The sequence below is a fragment of the Harpia harpyja genome, chromosome 4 (genome assembly GCF_026419915.1).
Source record: "Harpia harpyja isolate bHarHar1 chromosome 4, bHarHar1 primary haplotype, whole genome shotgun sequence".
Taxonomy (NCBI): domain Eukaryota; kingdom Metazoa; phylum Chordata; class Aves; order Accipitriformes; family Accipitridae; genus Harpia; species Harpia harpyja.
Window position 1 is genome coordinate 48,175,385 of NC_068943.1, and position 19,016 is coordinate 48,194,400.

The 19,016-nt window shown below is 54.5% G+C and overlaps 2 protein-coding genes across 2 annotated transcripts in view; both read left to right on the forward strand.

Moving 5' to 3' along the window:
• The window catches only part of CFAP61 (cilia and flagella associated protein 61), a 113,958-nt gene extending 108,118 nt beyond the window's left edge, over window positions 1–5,840 (forward strand). The window contains exons 25-26 of the mRNA XM_052783858.1: window positions 2,530–2,620; window positions 5,445–5,840. Coding sequence (XP_052639818.1) covers window positions 2,530–2,620; window positions 5,445–5,666 — 313 coding nt within the window. The 3' untranslated portion in view covers window positions 5,667–5,840. The remainder of the gene's footprint in view (window positions 1–2,529; window positions 2,621–5,444) is intronic.
• Window positions 5,841–7,694: 1,854 nt separating this feature from the next.
• On the forward strand, window positions 7,695–9,938 carry INSM1 (INSM transcriptional repressor 1). Its single transcript, XM_052783857.1, is given in 2 exon segments — window positions 7,695–7,761; window positions 7,764–9,938. Coding segments are annotated over 2 exon segments (1,443 nt in total). The 5' UTR covers window positions 7,695–7,709; the 3' UTR covers window positions 9,155–9,938.
• The last annotated feature ends 9,078 nt before the right edge of the window (window positions 9,939–19,016 follow it).

Below are 19,016 nucleotides of genomic sequence, written 5' to 3' on the forward strand. Positions count from 1 at the left end.
AGACTAAATGGTGCAAACACATGTGGCAGATGCCGTTCTCATGATAGCTGAGGAGCCTTTGAGCCTCTGTTGGTAGCATGCCAGCTTCATCTTGTATACTGAAGAGCATTATACTTTCAAGCCTTCTACAGCTTGCCCTGAGGGACTGCTGCTGAAGTGGTAATAAAATTCAGAATGAGCCTCAGAAAGTCAACTTGTTGGTTTGGCTTCAAATGGTTTTTTTCATTATTAAACTTCCCTCTAGCAGCCATATGTAGATCTGCTTTCTCAGAAACACCATGTGCCCCTTCAGAAAGGTGATTCTAACTGAAAAGATAAATAGATAAAAACACAGAGCCAGCAAAGAAAGTGAATTGTTTCTGTGAAGCGTATCTTTAAATTGCCTTTAGTGGTTACATTTCTTCAGGTGAAGGGAAGTAAAGGGAATCTGGGAGTAAATGTTGTTCACTGGTAGCTCCTTTTGGCAGCTTATCTAGAAGATACAGACAAGACATTCTCCATTCCCCATAAAGGGCATTTTATTTGCATCAAGTATTGCAAACTGGGTGACACATCGCAGGTTTTGAGCTCCAAATCTGTGAATATTGACAGGAACAGTTAAAAACGCAGTTATGGACTGAGTTGGTAACAGTAGCAGTAATGTGTAGCATCCCTGAAACATTTTATAAACATCACTTAACATCTCAGTGAGGTAGGTGAACAACTTAACCAAGGTAAGGCAGTTGGAAGATGTGCCTCAATCAAGGGATGAAATCCCCTTATCAGGGTTAGAATTAAAATTAAGATGCCAGCTTGAAAACAAAATGTTTGGCCAGTGGAACATGGCTTTTAGCAGGGCACGTCAGTAAAAAGAGAGAATCTTTAATTATCTCAATGTGTTCTCGTATAACACCCCCCTTTTTCCCTGCTTTGCTATCTAATATCAGCATTGAGTTAAAGGTTTGTGTTGGGTGGGGGTTTTCTTCTGAAATTGAAGTTTTTAAAATATTTACGGGATATCCTGTTCTTCTCTAGCTTTCTGCATATGCTGTAGGTATATAATAACTTAAAGATACTTAAAGCTGAGCTATCTTTTCTAATATCTCATATCCAAATGAATGGGTAGCATCAGTCATGGTAACATGCTACCAGAGACTCCAAGGCTGGGCAGCACTTACCGTAGCAAGAACACAGTATTTGTAGTAGTGTCAATAAATATTTATACTGTGAAAACATCTATCGGAGAGCACCCCGCTGTGCTGGACACTGTGCAAATCTAGGAGAGGCAGCCCCAGCCAGCCTGCGATACAAAGAGAAACGCAGATGAAGGGGCACAGTGGGAAGGGGGAAGAGAGCTTATGATGGGATGAGTGTAAAAAAAACCCAGCAAAGTTCTGCCAGGTGCACAAAGTGTCACTAATTGTGCAGGGTGTTAGTGAGAGCTGAAGTTTCATTCAAAGAGTGGGAGAGGGGAAATCCTGCCATTTGACATTAATGAAAAAAAAATCTTCTGCTAAAAGGAAACTGCATGTTAGTTTTCTGTAGACAGGTATGTCAGAATTATTAAACTTGTGTAGTGCCTTTTAAGTTGCTTTGTCCAGGTGTTCATTTAAAGACCATACAATGGAATCAAGCAATAGCATACGTGTATTCCTGACAGCGGCACCAAGCATGCTGCTGCCATTCCAAAGACGAGAACGTTGGTCGCAGCCACGCAAATGCACCCATCTTAAAACTTCCTGGGTGCCCCTGTGCCCTTGCTGACATCTGTTCAGTCATTACTGGGATGAACGCGGTGCGCCTCCTGACTCCAGTTAGCATTAGCAAGAATTACACACAGATCATCTCACTGAAGCCGTAAAAATTATTTTTCATTATAGAGGAAGGAGAAATAAATCACAGCTTTGTAATCTAGCTGCCTCCAGTTATATTTACAGCCTTGAGGTTCTACATCGAGTCATGTCCTCTCCATCTTTTTACTCCTTTTTCACAGAAGAATGCTGTCATGAATGCTGTCACTGAAAGAAAAAGTTACAAGAGCTTCCTCCTAGAATAGGTTCCATTTAGCTTCAAGCGTACTAGTGCAAAGAACATATTGCAACACTGTGGTGGCCTGTTTTTCTGGCCTTTATTAATCCAGAAACCTTAATGATGAACAACATTTGTGTCATTGTCTACACAAATTTAATTTGTTTATGCAGCAGTTCAGTTAATCCTGCAATCTGCTTTTCTCAAATGAGGACAGATAATGGAGACACCGTTCTTTACAGGTCTTCAGGCTTTTAAATTCTGATAAAATCAGGATTCTTCACTGGGTCTTGCCACAGCTCTGAATTAAGCCACTTTAAATGTAATTACTGAAGCTGGCTGTACATCAGGAACATCCATTAAAAGAATTGATTGACCATGCTGTTATGGGAGGCATTTTATGAACAAATGATCATGATGGGTCCAGAACTGTAATTTATAAAGGCAAAAAAGCAGGTAAATACTTTATTAGTGGTTAATGAGAGGTTCACAAGATAACTAAACTTCTTCTTTTTTAACCAGCTACTTCAGGGAACCTTGGTCCATGGCCATCTATCACGATCGGTTTATTGATCTCAGGAAGGAACTGCGCCAAATCCTGATGTCGGAACAGGTAAGAAAAATGACTGGCAAGTGCATTTTATTATTTAGGTAATTTGTTAGTGTTGTTCACTTTGGTTTTTTCTCCCATCTTTCTCCTAAAGCTTTATGTTTCTGTTTAGCTATTTCCTCTGAGAAACCTGAGCAGATCCTATACCTCACGGGGGGGGGGGGGGGGGGGGGGGGGGGAGTTCACCAAGTACAGCATATTGTTCAGCTTCATTATTTGGGCATATTTTCAAATTTCCCAGTAGAACTTTAAGTTGCTTTGTTTCCCTTCACAGCATTTTTGCATTATACTTGCGGTTTAGTGTAACTACCCGGCAGAATCTGGAGGCTTATTTGTTCAGTTATCCCATTTTTTTATTAATGTTTCCTAATAAGAATACACTACAGGCCATCCTAAACCTGTCTCAGCTGGGCCTATGAGAAGTAGATTTTTCAACATCTACCCACAGGGAATGGCTTTTGTAGCCGAGAGAGTGAAAGCAACTGGCTTTTTCAGTGACAAGTGGATTTCCTGCATAAGGATGAAATTAAAATGTTGGCTAATGCTGTTTACAGCTTTGGCCTTAGTACTGTAAACGGAGGCATAAAGTCGCAGCAGCCTATAACTTTGCCTGCTCAAAATCCAAAGCCTGCTGCACTCCACAAAAAGAACTGCTAACTGCAGATTTCCAACAACCCCAAGAACTGCCTCCCCCGCCCCCGATGAATTTCTGGCTGATCTCAAACATAATTCGCAGGCTGGATCTTGATACTCCCAACCCACTCCTTGGGACCAATTCACCCTTTCTCTCCTCACGCTGCTTTTGCTTTTATTTAATGCGGTGGAATTCTGTGCGACGGCAGTATTTTTTAAGTATTCGCTCACAGAGTTTTTAACTGTGCAGAAAACAAGCAGAATCAACTGTAAATGGAGGCAGGGTGACAAAAGGAAGGGATGTTGTGTAGACTGTAGCCCACCCATTTCCATGGCCCAAACTGGTGTGCTGTCATATGTCACAGCTGTAGCCCCACAAATGCTCGACCCCTGCCTCCTCCTAGAAGGGCTGGATGCAATTTTCCTCCTATTGTCACGTTAGAGAAAGTGCCTCAGTGCAGTTTTATTTTAGATTCTCTTGGAAGACATCTAAAAAAGAACACAAAATGAAATTTGGTGCAAAATGGGAGGCCTGATGGGAAGTGTTTTTTCTTGCCATCATTCAACTGCATTTCACAGGCTGTAAGCATGAACGACTTTAGAGAAAGGGGAATTGGCGTCCTACAAATTAAAGACTCCCTTGCCTTACCCTTTTCTTGTTGCAGTAGTCCTGACACACAAAAATAGTCTCGCTGAACGGTCCGAAAGCACCTCTGTGAGTCAGAATTGCTTACGTGAACATAGATGGTGGTATCTGCATCTGAGTGCAAATTTGTCTTTACTTTTTGTATTTTTATCTGGACCTTCTTCACAGTGATTTTAACTGCCTTTACTAAATGTCACGTTTATATGTTTTCCTTGGGTGTTCCTTCTAGGCACGTTGCCAAATACATAGTGGGTACCATGAGCTTACGGAATATATCTTAAATGCCTCAGGACTGGCTGTGTTTCTATATGGAGCAAGAGACTACTGTCTTTGCTTCCTGTTGCTTGTATTCCAGCTTACTTCAGCATGCAGATAAACTAGTAATGAAATCTAAAAATGAGGGAAAAATACACCTTTGAAAGAGATGTTTAAGAACTGTGAGCATAAATACACAGAAGTCGGACAGTTCTGGTTACAGTTTCCACAGAAACTGGAAATCAGTCCCGTGCATTCAGGGACAGTATTTACGGAGACGTTCACTAGTCGTAATACATGTGTGGAAAAGGCAGTTACAGCTGGGACAGGGACTACGTTTTTAGCCTGCATATTGAAATTGTCACCCCAACGCTGCACTTGATGTATGCATGACTCTCGCACGGGATGCCCTTGCCTGTCGCTGGAAGCCGAGCGGTGGCACGGGGAATGTTTACCCTTTCGCAGGATCACAAACATGTGTTTATTTCAGCATCAGAACTCCAGCTATGCAAACATGCAGATGGCGGGGCTGGGTTTTTGCACCTACATCAGCTGTTGAAGTATTACAGCAAACTGAGGGCACACATGTGCAGCGCAAGATTTTCTAGAAAAGGCACTTGTCCTCAATAAGAAATAATGGTCTGATTCTCAAATTGCAGCTGGGGTTGCTCTGAGAAGTCGGTGAAAAGCAGCTAGTACGTTAGGCAACGGGGGGGTGGTTTCCCCCGGTGAGCGCTAGAAACTTATGGGAGAAGGCCGTGGCCGAGAGCTTGGACATTGCCACCGGTTCCCACTCGCCTTCGAAGGCGTTGGTTCAGTTCCACGCCAACGTTGCATCCGTGGCCGTTCACGGCACGGGTCATTCTGGAGGGACAAACGACTAAGCGATGCTAGCCACCAGAACCGCCGGCCCCGGCCACCGCGCTCTCGGGTCGCGGTGCCGGTGCCAGTTAGGCAGGGAACCCCTGGAGCCGGTGGCCGTGCCTGCCGGCACCCCACGCCCTGCCTTCCCGGGGTCGGCGGCAGCTGCCGGCCGGGGGGCACCGCCTGCCTGGGCCTGGGGCTCAGCGCCACCGAAGTGCCCAGCGCCGGGGGCTCTGCCGCGCCCGAGCCGCGGGGAGCGCCCCTGGCCGGCTCCGCGCCCTCCCGCTGCCACACACCTCTCGCCCCCGACGCGTTTTCGCGCCGTTTTCGGTCCCTGCCGCCGCACTCGACGTCTCGGGTGCCCGTCCCCGCGCGAGCGTCCTTCCCGGGGCGCCGCCGGGACGGCCGTCTGACGGCTCTGCCTTGCAGGTGCCCGGGCTGCCCCCCGCCGCCGAGCCGCCCCCGGAGGACCCCGCGGAGCAGAGCCCCTGCCCGCCGCCGCTGCGGGAGCCCGTCCTCCGCTACCTACGCCGCCACCGCGCCCACCTGCCCATGTACGCCCCGGCCAGGGCCGCCGGCACCGGATCCCCGCCGACGGCAGGTGAGACGGCAGCGCTGGTTTCGCCGGGCAGCGCCCTCCCGCTCTCGTAAAGCCGCGCCGGGGTGGACGGGGGGGGGGGGGCTCGGAGTGCAGCCCCGACGGGGGGCGGGAGCGGCGGCGTGTGCCCGGCGGGCCCGCAGCTGTATGCTAATGCACAGCGGGCCGCCCCGCCCCGCCTGTCCCACCGGGCGGGCGGGGGGGCTGCGCGGGCAGGGCGGCCCCACCCCCCCACCCCCCTCCCCCCTCCCTCCGCGGCCCAGCCCGGCCCGGCCCGGCCCGCTGATGGGGCGCCGGGGAGAGCGGCGGCCCCTGGTGCCGGGCGCTCCCCCCCCCACCCCCGAGCCCCGGGCTCTCCGCGCCCCTTTGTGCCGCCCGCCGGGAGGGTCGCGCAGCTTTATGCTAATGAGGCGCACAAAGGCGGCGAGCGGGGCCGCGCGGGGGGGCCGGCGGTCGCTCGCGTGCCGCCCGCGTGCCCCGCCGCCCCCCACAAAGGCGCGCGGGACCCGCGGGGGGGGGGGGGGGGACACGACGGGGTGGCGCTGCCCGCACGCACCCCTGGGGCCGGCCGGCTGCTCGCAGCGGGGGGCGGCCTCGCTCCCCCAACACTCCGCCGTGCCACCACCTGCGACGCGCCGAGCAGCGCGGAGCAGCACGGCCCGGCCGCCCCCCCGTCCCCGCGTGCCGCAGCGCGGAGCTCCCCGCGCAAACTCCCGCGTGGGCCGCCGCGCAGCGCCGGGACGCGGGCCGGGCCGGGGCCGCAGACAAAGGGTTAAGGGGGAGCGGGGCCGCGGCCCGGTGCTCGCCCCGCCGCAGCTGCACCTGCCGCGGGCCCGCTGCGCTGCCGGGGACTGGCCGCTCTCGGCGCCGCTGCCCCCTCGCACGCCCCGGAGCGGGCACTGTTGTCGTCCCCCCACCCCCGGCCCCGCCGCAGACGCCGCCCCGGGCAGCGCCGGGCGCATCCTCGGCGTCCCCGTCCGCCGTGCGGGCCGGCGTTGGCTCTTAACGCCCTGCCGTGGCATGCGGGAAAAGGGGGAGCGGGGCTGTCGCCCCGGTGTCAGCTGCTTCGCCTCGCACCCGGCGCGTAGCGCGTCCGAGGGAGACCCGAGAGCCGCGCCGCTGCCGCCGTTCCCATCCACGCGGCTCTGCCGGGGAGACAGGCCGAGCCGGGGGACGCTGCTGCGGGCCCCGGGCCCCGCGGCGGGCGCGGCTCCGCGCCGGCGGCCCGGGCGGCGAGCGCAGCGCGTAACAGGTCACCGCCGGGCGGGGTCTCCCGGGGGCTGCGGCGCTGCCCGCCCCGAGCCGCACCGGCCCGGCCGCAGCCGGCGTCCCCGCTCGTCCAGGCTGGCCGCGGCGCCCCGCGATAGCGCGGGGTTCGTTTCCTTCAGGAAGGTGCGGGGCAGGGTTGGGGGCGCCGGCCGGCGCGCCCGCTCTCGGCTCTCCCCCGCTTGACCAGACCCTTCCTTTAGCACCTGATGCCGGCGGCGGCGAAAACCCACCCGCCGCACCGAGGGGCCGCCGCGGCACCCTCCCGGCCGGCAGCCTCCCCGCCGCCGCCAGCCGCCACAAAAGCGACTTTCCTCCTCCTCCTCCTCCTCGTCCTCCTGCGCCAACTTTCCCTCTCCCCGTGCCGGCGGCGCTCCCCCGCAGCAGCCTGCCAGCCGAGAGCGGCCGGCCGCTCTGCGCTGGGCTTCCCTCGGGCCGGCGGCCGGGCCCCGGCGGCGGGCGGTGCTGCGGCGTGCCGAGCCCGTCCCGGCTGCAAACAACGGCGGGGACAGCTCCGCGGGCGGGGCGCGGGGCTGCCGCCTGTCCCCGTCCCCCCCCCGCGCTGCCCCGTGCCGCCCGCGCTGCCGGTGCCGGCCCAGGCGGGGGAGGCAGCGCCCGCCGCGGGGCGGCACACAAAGGCCCGCGCGTGCCGGGCCGGGCCGGGCGGCGGCGCGGGGCGTGCGGGAGGCGGGGCCGGGCGTGTGCCGCCGCCGCCGCCGGGGGCCCCGCGCGGGCGGGCGGGCGGGGGCTCAGGTGCACCCGCTCCGCCCGCCGCCGCCGCCCGCCGCGGCGCCGCTGATTGGCCCGCCCCGCCGCCGCCGGCCCGAACAATGGCCCCGGCCCGCTTAAAGGCGGTGGCGGCCGCGCCGCGGGCAGAGTGAGGAGCGTGCGCCGCGGCCGCCGCCGGCGCGGAGGCGGCGCGAAGATGCCCCGGGGCTTCCTGGTGAAGCGCAGCCGGCGGCCCACCCCCGTCTCGTACCGGGCGCGCTGCTGCCGCGAGGCCGCCGCCGGCCCGCCGCTCCCCGCCGCCGCTGGCGGCGCCCCGCCGCCCGCCTGCCCCGCCGCCCCACCGCCGCCGCGGGACTCACCGCCGCCGGTGCCGTTCGGGACGCCCGATGCCGCCGTGCAGGCGCTGTACAGCCCCACGCGGCCCGTCAGCAGGGACAAGTACCTGGAGCGCGGCTTCAGCCTGGGCTCGCCCGTCTCGGCCGAGTCCTTCCCCGCCCCGGCCGTGCCCGGCACCATGGACCCGCTCCTCTTCGCCCCGGCCGAGCTCAAGCTCTGGGCCGCCGCCGCCGGCCACGCCGAGCCGCCCGCCGCCCACGCCGCCGGCCCCGGCCCCGCTCCTGGCGGAGCCCCCGCGCCGCCCGCCCCGGCCGCGCCGCCCGCCTCGGGCCGCCCGCCGCCCGCCAAGCGCCCGCCGGGCGCCGCCGAGCCCGGCCGGCAGAAGGCCCCGTCGGGCAAGAAGGCGAAGGCGATCCGCAAGCTGACCTTCGAGGACGAGGTGACCACGTCGCCCGTGCTGGGGCTGCGCATCAAGGAGGGCCCGGTGGAGGCGCCGGCCAAGGCGCGGGGCGGCTGCGCCCGGCCGCTGGGCGAGTTCATCTGCCAGCTCTGCAAGGAGGAGTACGGGGACCCCTTCGCGCTGGCGCAGCACCGCTGCTCCCGCATCGTCCGGGTGGAGTACCGCTGCCCCGAGTGCGACAAGGTCTTCTCCTGCCCCGCCAACCTCGCCTCCCACCGCCGCTGGCACAAGCCGCGCCCGCCCGCCGCCAAGGGCGGCCCCGAGGCGGGCAGGGCGCCGGCCGAGGAGCCGCCGAAGGAGGCGGCCGGCGGCAGCGGCAGCGAGCGGGACACGCCGAGCCCCGGCGGCGCCTCGGAGGCGGGCTCCGAGGAGGGGCTCTTCGAGTGCCCCCGCTGCGCCAAGCGGTTCCGCCGGCAGGCCTACCTGCGCAAGCACCTGCTGGGCCACCCGGCTCCGGCCCCGGCCGCGGCCCCCGCCGCCGCCCCGGCCCCGGAGCCCGCTGCCGAGGAGCCGCCCGCCCCGCCGCCCGCCGAGTGCCGGCTCTGCCCCGTCTGCGGGGAGACCTTCCCCAGCAAGAGCAGCCAGGAGCGGCACCTCCGCCTCCTGCACGCCGCCCAGGTCTTCCCCTGCAAGTACTGCCCAGCCACCTTCTACAGCTCGCCCGGCCTCACCCGGCACATCAACAAGTGCCACCCCTCCGAGAACAGGCAGGTCATCCTGCTGCAGGTGCCGCTGCGTCCCGCCTGCTAGAGCCGCCCGTGCCTTCCCGGGGCCCGGCCCCGCTCCCCAGCCGTCCCGCGGGCTGTGCTTTGGACTCGCCACATGATTAGCTTTAATATGGCTTGTGAACTGCTGGAATCTGGCTTTACGTTTACCTTTCCGGGGTCTCTCTCGCTCTCTCACTCTCTCGCTCTCTCTTTTATTATTTGGTTGGTTTTTTGGTTTTGTTGGGTTTTTGTTCGTTCGTTTTGGTTCTTATAAATATGAACGGATCAGGCCGCTTGAGGAGAAACGAGAATTCCCTTTAGTATAGCCACAAATGCCTTGACTCTGCTGTTGATGGTCTCCAGAAAATGCTGTAGAAACTGCCTTAACTGTGACATGCCAACTTTCTGTTCTCGTTTGTTTTGCCCTTACTAAGGTAGCTCATGAGTTGACTATCTGTATATGTTGGTTTGAGTAATTATGTTATTTATTCGTTATTTATTTATATTAATTATAAAGATTGATATTATTTGATTGCAGATATTCTAATGCGCTTTCTTTGGTCTCCCCTGCCTGCCATTTCACTGTGCATTTTAGAAGATCTTTTTTTTCTAAAGGGATCTGCTAAAAAGGTTTTAACTTTTATACCTAGAATAACACACGATCTTAACCATTTTATCCTGTGCAACTGACAGCTCTTACTTTTAGATGCAATCTCTTTTTCTACACACATTATTTTCTTAACTGTTAGCTATTTATAGAGTGCTTCGATAGAACTGTTTCAACTGTATAATTATTTACTATTCAAATAAAATATTTTCAAATTCAAGCGTGCCCCTGCTGCTTCCTGCTTCTCCCTGCCGGGCTGGCCCTGGGGGGCTCTGGGGGGGAACTGGGGGGCTGCAGCCAGGCTCTGGACTTCAGCTGGCAGGGTGCCCTGCTAGGTGCCAGCCTGCTCTGCATCTTTTGATGAGATTAATTAAAAAGGAATTAAAGGGGGGAGAAGAGCAGGGTGAGGTGTGTCCGGTCCCCAGGGGAAGGTTGCCCCGCTGCGTGGAAGGGTGCACCAGGGCTGCTGCCCCATGCCACGGGCACCGGCTGCGGGCTGGAGCCTGAGCCGTGCCCCTTGCCTGCGGCCGTCACCGGGCTCAGACTGTCCCTGTGCTCTGGGTCTGGCTGCCGGCAAGAGCTGCAGAAGAGCTTGCAGGGACCTTCCCGCGGCAGTGTTGCAGGGGAAACAGGCGGAGGGGGAGCACCTCTGAAGGAGAAGTGGAAAACTTGGAGAAATCCTTGCCTGGGAGAGGACGTGCTATTTGGTTGGGTGGCTTTCCCTTGTGCTCGGCACGCTGAGATGCGGGGGTTAAGGGGCTCTGTAGAAAAGCTGCATCCTGCTTTCGCTATGAAGGAAGGCAAAGCTTTTGCATGCCTCGTTTCAAGGCTAGAGCCTGATCATGCCTGGTCCCACTCTGCTCTTTGGTGGGATTTCTGCAGCATCCTTCGATAGCTACAGGGTTTTGGCAAACTGGGCGTGCTGGGGCTCCCCTCCGGAACACGGGAAGACACCAAAGTGTGAAAAAGCCTCACAGGGCAGTGACTGGGGCAGGGGGAAAACAAGGTGCAAAGCACCCTGGTTCACCCTGCCAGGGGAGAGGCGGCTGCATCCCATAGCCCGCGGTGGGGCTCAGGTAGGACGTGCCTGGTCCTAGGAGCATTTTAAGTGGCAGCAGTTTGGGGTCATCAGCCCTGGTGTGCACCTGTGGCTCCAGGGCTTGCGTCTGCACCTGGGAATTGCATGCGTTTGGTCAAAAACGTTTCCAAAAATTGTTTTTGGTTTCCAAAAGTTGCTACAGTATCGGTGTAAGTGGGGAAGATGGATGCTGGGTCAGTGAAACCCCTCTCACAGGTGCCGCAGCACAGCCATATGATCTCTCCCTTTAGCCAGCAGGAGAAGCCACGGAGCCAACCTCGTAGCATGCAGCTCTGCTTGGCAACCCCAAATGCCAATACCTGGTCACCTTCTGGTGTGTTAAGGGTTGAGTCTGGGCTGAGAGGTCTCGGCTGGGGTGCTCTGGCATGCTCTGTCTCAGGGAAGACAACGCCTTTGAGGCTTTTGCTCACTGGAAGTGGTTTCCAACCTGTTCCTGCCACTTTCACTCGCCTAAAGGCTCCTGTCTGAGACGCGGCTGCTTCACCGTGGGAGAGGCAGGTGGCCTTCTGGAGCTTCCTGCAGGGAAGCTTCCCAGGACATGTCTGAATATTTTTTTGATACAGCAGAGCTTCTAGAGAAAGAAAATCTTTCTAGAGCAGGATTTTTTTTTTCTTCCTCTTGTTCAGTCAGGCTAAAAAGCACCAGAGCCAGTATGCTCCTGCTGCTTTGATTCCTAGGAAACCGACTTCGTTCTGTCAGGACTGACTTCAGGTCTAGGCGAAGCTGTGGTTTTAGCTGTAAATTGATACACTGAAAAAGAGAACCTGGCCTCAACAGCCTGAGAGATACAGGCAGCAAAACGTGCTTGGCAAGAAGTCTGGTTTTGCTTTTCCCGGCTTCCCTGGCCTCGGAAAGCCCCAGCTACTGGGCTGTCACAACCCGGTGTGTGTCACAGCTGTCTGTGGGCCCGGCAGGCCAGTCTCTCCGCTCATGCGAAGCAGGAGCTCCCCGAGGGGAGTTTGCCAATGCATGTGGCCATCCTCTCGGGCCGTTGGACACCGTTTCCAGACTGATGCCCAGCGCATCCTTCGGAGAGGCCCAGAGACTCCATCCACATCTTCACATCAGTGCCCCTGCCGAAATCTTTGCTCTGAGCCTGTGGCACCGACAGGCCACAGAACAACTGCTTCGTATTGGTATCGGTTTCCCAATAGTCAAGTAAATTCATGCATCTCCAGGTAGGAGTCAGCTAAAAGCTGTTGGGGTCAGAAGAATGTCCCAGGCTTGTAGGGAGCCGTCAGGGTAGCCATTGGCGCCCACACTTTTTCATCATCCGCTGAGGGGAACATACCTTGCAGTGGGAAGTGCCGTTAGCGGAGGCTCATATTTTGGGGAGTAAGGAGAGGTGAAACTGGAGTACGCTGGAAACTGGGGTCTGTTCACAAACATCCTGTAAAACAGTGGAATCGCCTTTGGCATCACTGGGCTACAGCAAGAGAGAGACTGCACCCTCCTTTCATCACCTGCACCGCTGCAGAGCTTTGGAGAAGGTCGTTAACGCGTGAGAGGCACCAACTGCCCCAGGGATTTTACGGGGAGTGCTCAGCATCACCATTTCAGGTCTCTTGCGACTCTGGAAGGGAAGGGCATCACACCACCACGGGTTACAAAGCCACCCGCTCACAGCAAACCTCCTTTGGGCAATATTTTGGGGACGGATCTGTCCCCACCCCTCACCAACTTGCCCCAGCGCAGAGCTGCTCCTCCCCTGCGCTGTCCCACAGCCCGGGCCCCGAGGTGGGACTGCAGCCCGGCTCTCCTCTGCCTCCACCTCCATGTCCGTGAGACCCGCAAGCCCACTTCTAGGTCGGTGGATATGCCGAGCATTGAGCAGTGTGGCCGAAACCGGAGCTCGACCAGCACCGCTCGCAGCACCTTCTGGGAATGCAGGTGTTGCCTTTTCGGTGCCATGTTCTCGCCATCCGGCAGTGCAGGCCGGCCAGCACTGTGCAAACAAAGCCTCCTGCTGTCAGCTAACAAATCAATTTGCTGATGCCTCTCAATGCATCCAGCAGGAGCAGGTTTGGGCACCACGGAAAATGCTGATCCTACCCCAAATGTGATGCGATTTCCAGTTCTTGGAGGCAGTTGGCGCGCAGGTACAGTGGTCGCTCACTCTCTTTGCACATGGGCAGAGACGTTTGCCCGGTTTGCAAACTGCTGGAGCCTTCCTCCTCACTGAGCGCACAAAGAGCTGAACACATGGTCTGAAACAGATTGTTTGCAAACTGAAAGGAACCAGGGAGATTAATTACAGGAACCTTCAGGATCCTGAAAAATGCAGCTCGAAGGCCACCACTGAACCGCGGGCGCAGAGCTAGCAAGTTGCTGGGAAGAGCTTTTCCTGTCGTTGGTGTCAGCGCCAGCGTTGACGCTAGTGGAGGAGCGGTCTCTGTGATGCCGCTTCTCGAGTGCGACTTTTTGGCAATTTTTGCTATCATCAGCACCACGGTCACTCGCAGCCGTCAATACAGTAGGTTCATCCATCGGCTGCCTCCCTCGGAGGAGTCGCTGGCAAATGCAAGTGGGCACAGCCCAAGATTTTGGAGGCTGGCTGTGCGGGAGGAGGCAGCCTGGCCTCGCCGAGCGGCTTCTGGTTTGTTCCTTGGGCGGGCGGGTGGGAGGAGATGTCCCAGGGGCTGGGGCAAGCCCAGAGGTGGGCCGGGGACAGGGCTTTTGCTTTGGATTTCAGACCTCTTCCCCATGCCAACCTCTTTACAAAACCTGTGTCGCTTTTTAATGTGCTGGTGGGTGGAAAACCAGCTCACGGAGCCGCAGGCATTGCTGCCCAGCTGTCCCCAGTGGGGCCGTAGGGTGATGCGGGGTGCTGTGGGATGCTGCAGGGTGATGCGGGGTGCTGTGCGTTGGCGGTGCCGACATGCCTCCTGTCCCATCACCCACCTGCGAGGGTGCTGGGTCCCGGCGGGTGTTTTGGGCCAGGGAGGCGACTGCAGCTGCATGGTACAGCGAGTTACCTGCGGCACCCAGGCATCTCCCCTTGGTGAAGGAGCAGGGTGCCCAGACTACTTGCATTTTGCACATTGCATTCAAACATCTCAAATCCTTCCATGCAGATAAAAAGCCTCATTATGGCTTTAAATGGTTTTAATTAAATTTAGTTTACAATCCACATAACAAAGGTCTGCCTCGTGGAAACACTTGATATGTTAATCAGCAAGATGGACATGCCAAGCATGGCCTTTCCTTTCACAGAGCTGTCCTGCAGATAAAAGCTCCAGGGCAGGACACCGGCAGGCTTTTTTTTTTTAAAAAGTCTTATTTAATCTAAGTGGGTGGCTGAAAAGATATGTAGCATCTAGCAAAGGCACAAACATGCCAGTAATATTCTGGCCCCAGCTTCCGATTTTGCCTTTCTCATCAGTCCAGGCAGGGAGAGACTGACATCAGGCAGAGCCGAGCACTGTGGCTGCGGCAGGGTGGTGGCACGGCTGCATCGACGGCGCCGGCACGGGGAGATGTGGCCCTGCTCCGGCGGAGGGGAACCAGCATGGGGACACTTTCCGGAATACATCCTCCCGTTATGGTAAATTGGACATTATTTTTAACAGCTGTCCACCAGCTGCAGTTAAATCACCTGTTACTTTTGGAAAAGAATCACTATTTTTAAATAATAATAAAAGCCCCTTGCAGCTTTGAAGGCGAGGGAGCGTAAAGCCCAAGCAGTTCCCTGTCTTGTCTCCTGCACTCCGCATGCCTCACCCCATGGCCTGAGGACTACCGTAGTTTCCAACAAACTTAATTTTTTCAACCTTTTCTCATGCGATGGGGAAGTTGATTTGCAAAAGCGTTTGAAAGCAGAGCAAAGACTCTGCCTGTGCTGCACCGGGCTGCTGGGACAGTAGGGCTGGCCTCCGGAGGGGGTTTGGGTGGCCGGGCGGCCGCCCTGGCTGTGGTCACAGCCGCGGGGGGGTAAACGACATGATTCCGCTTCAGCTCAGAATGGGGTTTTATTTGTCAGAATAAGGAACCAAGTCATCATTTTCTTTGCTAATTTTACAGGTTTTCATATGTAAATTATATGTATTGCAATTAAGAGTTCAAAGGAAAAAACTGAGGAAAGTGCTGTGCATCTGCATGGGCCACGGAGCTGGAACGTTTGATTTTATTTTTGTTCTACACACACACACACACACACACACACACACACACTTTATTATGCCTAATAAATTACAATTCTACGTAAAACAAATATATAATTTATATTCCTTTTATATCAGTATATTTTATATAGATTATAAGTATACTTCATAATATGTAGTAGAGTGTATATTACACATCCTATATCAATGTTTATTATATGATCGAATATATATTATATATTGCCTATTATATAATGCATATTATAATACATTATATACAGTACATAATATTATATATGCATTATATATTGTTATTGATACATTATCAAGATTCGTGTAATGAAATAATATTGTCTTACAGAATTTTTTATGAGCTTTGTAGCCATAATTTGTGTATTATGGAGCACAGAGTATGCATTATATAATGCACTGTTGTGTATGTACATGTATACATACATATGTAGGTATATGTATAGGTGCACATATGTATGCACATATAACATATATATTATACATACAAGTTATGTATAATTATAGTATTATATACTGTATTGTACAGTGCGTTGAATATTCTACAATGTATATTATATATGCATTAGGCAATATATAGTATCATGTATTATATTATATATTCATTATATAATCTATTATATATATTATTCATCCGTTACTGAGATTATATAATTATAATTTTCTTATATAAATTTTTAATAAAAGTATACTGCATATATGTTATGCATGCAATATTATAGTTTATATAGTAATATGTACATATAGCTAAGGTACATACTAGGTATGTGTGCGTATGTATATATACATATATAATGTATGTGTAATATATAGTATATACATAACCTATAATCCATATTTTGATAAAATTAATAAATATGTAATGAATATTAATATTATTAAACAAATACTAATGTATGAATAATATACATTACATACTGCATATATAGTATAATGTGCTGTATATTATATAATGTATATCACATTACATACATTATATAATACATAGATCATAGATCATGTATATTACGCTTATATTATATACGTGTGTATTTAATACCTATAATATATGCTAAATCTAATATACATATGTAGATATACGTAATACAAAATATTAGAGAAATAATTAGATCTACTATAGCATGATATATGTAATATATAATGGTTATATAATTATATAGTATAGAACATAATAGATATAGCAATAAGAATACATATAAAAGTGTTAGGCATTCTTATGTATAAGTATAAATTAATTTATGTATTATTTTATTTTATTTTATATTTTTAACATATGTCTGTCTGTGGACATTTTTCTGCCTGTTGCCAGCAGCTGCCCGGGCTGGTGGTACTGGGGGTGACTCAAGCCCACAGCCACCTGCCTGCTTGCCCCCACGCCGCACCAGGCTGGACTCTGCCCGCATGCCCCACGTCCTGCCTGTCCATCACGGCCGGGTGCTGCGCCCGCTCGGGTCAAGTGGCGCTGGCCTCATCCGTCCCGGCTGGCTGGGCCCTGGCGCCCCCACCCAGGCCTGCTCAGGTGTCGTGATGCCCCTGCATGGCCAACCCCCCCGGGTTTGGGGTGCGGGAGCAGGGCAGGCTCCAGGCTGCGCCAGCTGCTGAGCGCGTGCGCCCCAAGGAAGCTGGTCTGGGGAGTGATGTGCGGAGGGAGCTACAGCCGGCACGCTGCGCCAGGACTGCGGGCAGCCCGGGCACCACATCTGCCCTGTACCTGTACCTACCTGCTGATGGGGGGGGGTGGGGGTACACACCTTTGTATTATCCATCCCCTGGGGTGCATGGGCACTATACAGCTCAACTAATGATGCAAATTAAATTGGATGGTACAATTAATGCCCTGTAAATTATCCAGCTTCCTCCAGCGTGATGCAGCCATCATAGACCAGCACTGGGCACCCCCTTGGCCATGCGGCCTTCAGCCGGGGCCGCATGGTAGGAAAGGCAGTGGTTTAGCTGCGGCTGAAGCCCTGACCACATCAGAAGCCGGGGCCATGCCCGCCAGGCTGGGGCTGGGTGCCCACGTCAGCCCCAGGGACACAGACACGTCCCTCACCCCACCAGTGCTGGACAGTGCGTGGGTCCCTGCAGGGACGGCGCCGGCGTGACCCCAACCCCTCCCTGGCTGTCCTGAGCAGCTGGTCCTGCACAATTTGCTAACCCTTGTCCGGGAAAACGGCCGGTTCCTGGCTGCTCACAAAACTCAACACGAGTGTGGCCGGTGCTGGGCCTGGGACAAGGAGCCTCCTGACGAAAGCTGGGTGGAAGCTGGGTTCCTAATGCTTAGTTAGTGTGTAAAGTTGTTTCTGCAAATGGAGACATTCAGGGCTTTATCTGGCGCCATTTGGATTAATTCTCCATTTCTGACTAAAGCACCTGAAAGCAATTTAAGCGAGAACTTTCTTGTCTCTCTTCAGCAAAGGAACAGACATTTCCAAGTGTCTTTTCCCACTGCCAAATAATCCCCTCGCATTCCCACTGGCATAAGTGGGTGGTAATGCATAAGCACCCCTGACATAATTATGACTGAGAGCACAGATCCCCATCATTTTCTTAAGTAATGTCTCCACAGAGTAGAAAAATCACCATTAGAAACATATTGGTTTTAATGTTCATGCAAATCTCTCGGCAATAAGGCATTACACGGCTTAGAAAGGGAAGCCTCGTCGTCATGCATTTCTTGCAAAAACTGTATATAGATAATGTCTTCTGGGGTTTCATAATGGTCTGTAATTACTACCAGCACACCGCTGCAAGCCCCCTTCAGCGGTGGCCACAGCTCATGCCGCTGTCACGCAGGCTCCGCAGTTCCCGCCTGGCCGCCGAGGACGCTCGGCAGGGTCAGGGCACTGGCAGTGCTCTCCGGAGGGGCTTCCACACTCAGCTGAAGGGCTGGTGCTTTGAAAATGGTCATCAAATACATGTGCTCTTGCCGCCCACGTGTTGTAATGAAGGCTCCCAAGCGGGAGCTGCAGAAGCGCCTCCGACGGCAGCGCTGCTGGTGTTCAATAGCAAGGGACTCTTCATGGCAGGGGACGGGACAAAAAAAGAAAAAATTAAAAAAAAAAAAAAAGAACAGTCTGTAGCCAACAGATGAGAAAGGAGAGCTGGTTTTTGGCCAGCAGTACCTGCGCCTAGCAGAGGTGTACTCTGTAAGCACGTGCGTGGGGCTGAGCTTCCCGTGAAGGACAACCCTGGTGGAGTGTGAACGGCCCCGGCCCACTCGGTCAGCGCTGCTTGCTGCAGGAACATGCCTGTGACAGGTAGGCTGAAACACTCAAAAATCTTTTACTGCATCTTTTAGGTGGCCTGCCCTTATGAACAGTGACAAAAGTACAGAACCTTTAATAAGAACACAATTCTGCAAGCAACTTTTATTCTTTAGAAGAAGGGGTGAAAATCCTCTTATTTTGCCCCAAAGCCATTCCTTAGCCATACAAAAGCAATTTTCAGTAGTAGCTTGGCAGAATTCAGCCCAACAAAACCGTTCGTTCTTTCCCTTTTAGCCCACAGTTGGTGGCAGTGTGGCCTCACAAGGGCAAGACCATCCCTGTTACCCTGTGCAGCGGGAAGGGCTGGGGCCAGCGGGAGGTACCTGCCCTCCAGGGGCGGCTGGGAGCCAGGGGGTTGCAAACGGCATAGCTGAGGCTCCAGGTGCCCCCCAAATTAAGAATACAGTCAGGTGAATGCGAGGTGTGAATCGGTAAGGTGCCCTCGTTTCAGTCGTGGTGTGGCGTTAACGCTTAAGGTTTTGCCAAACGGCACTCAAGTCTGGAAGCGGCGTTGCTGGTTGCGCACCCGGCAGCCGTTGTCTGCGGCCATGGTCCTCAGCACAGCACGCGCTGTGGGAAGGCAAAACCCGCACCGGTGACACCACGTCACTGCTTCGCATACACTGGCTTTAACGCGAACGTCCCTGCTGCATTTGAACCAGATCTAGAAAGCCATGACACTTGCGACAGCTTGAATCTCGCCCAGCGGCTCCGGCTGCTTGGGCCCAGGCACCGCCAGCCAGAGACGGCACACGGCCAGGAGCCAGCTGGGAGCAGCCGCCGGCATCGCCGGATGGTCG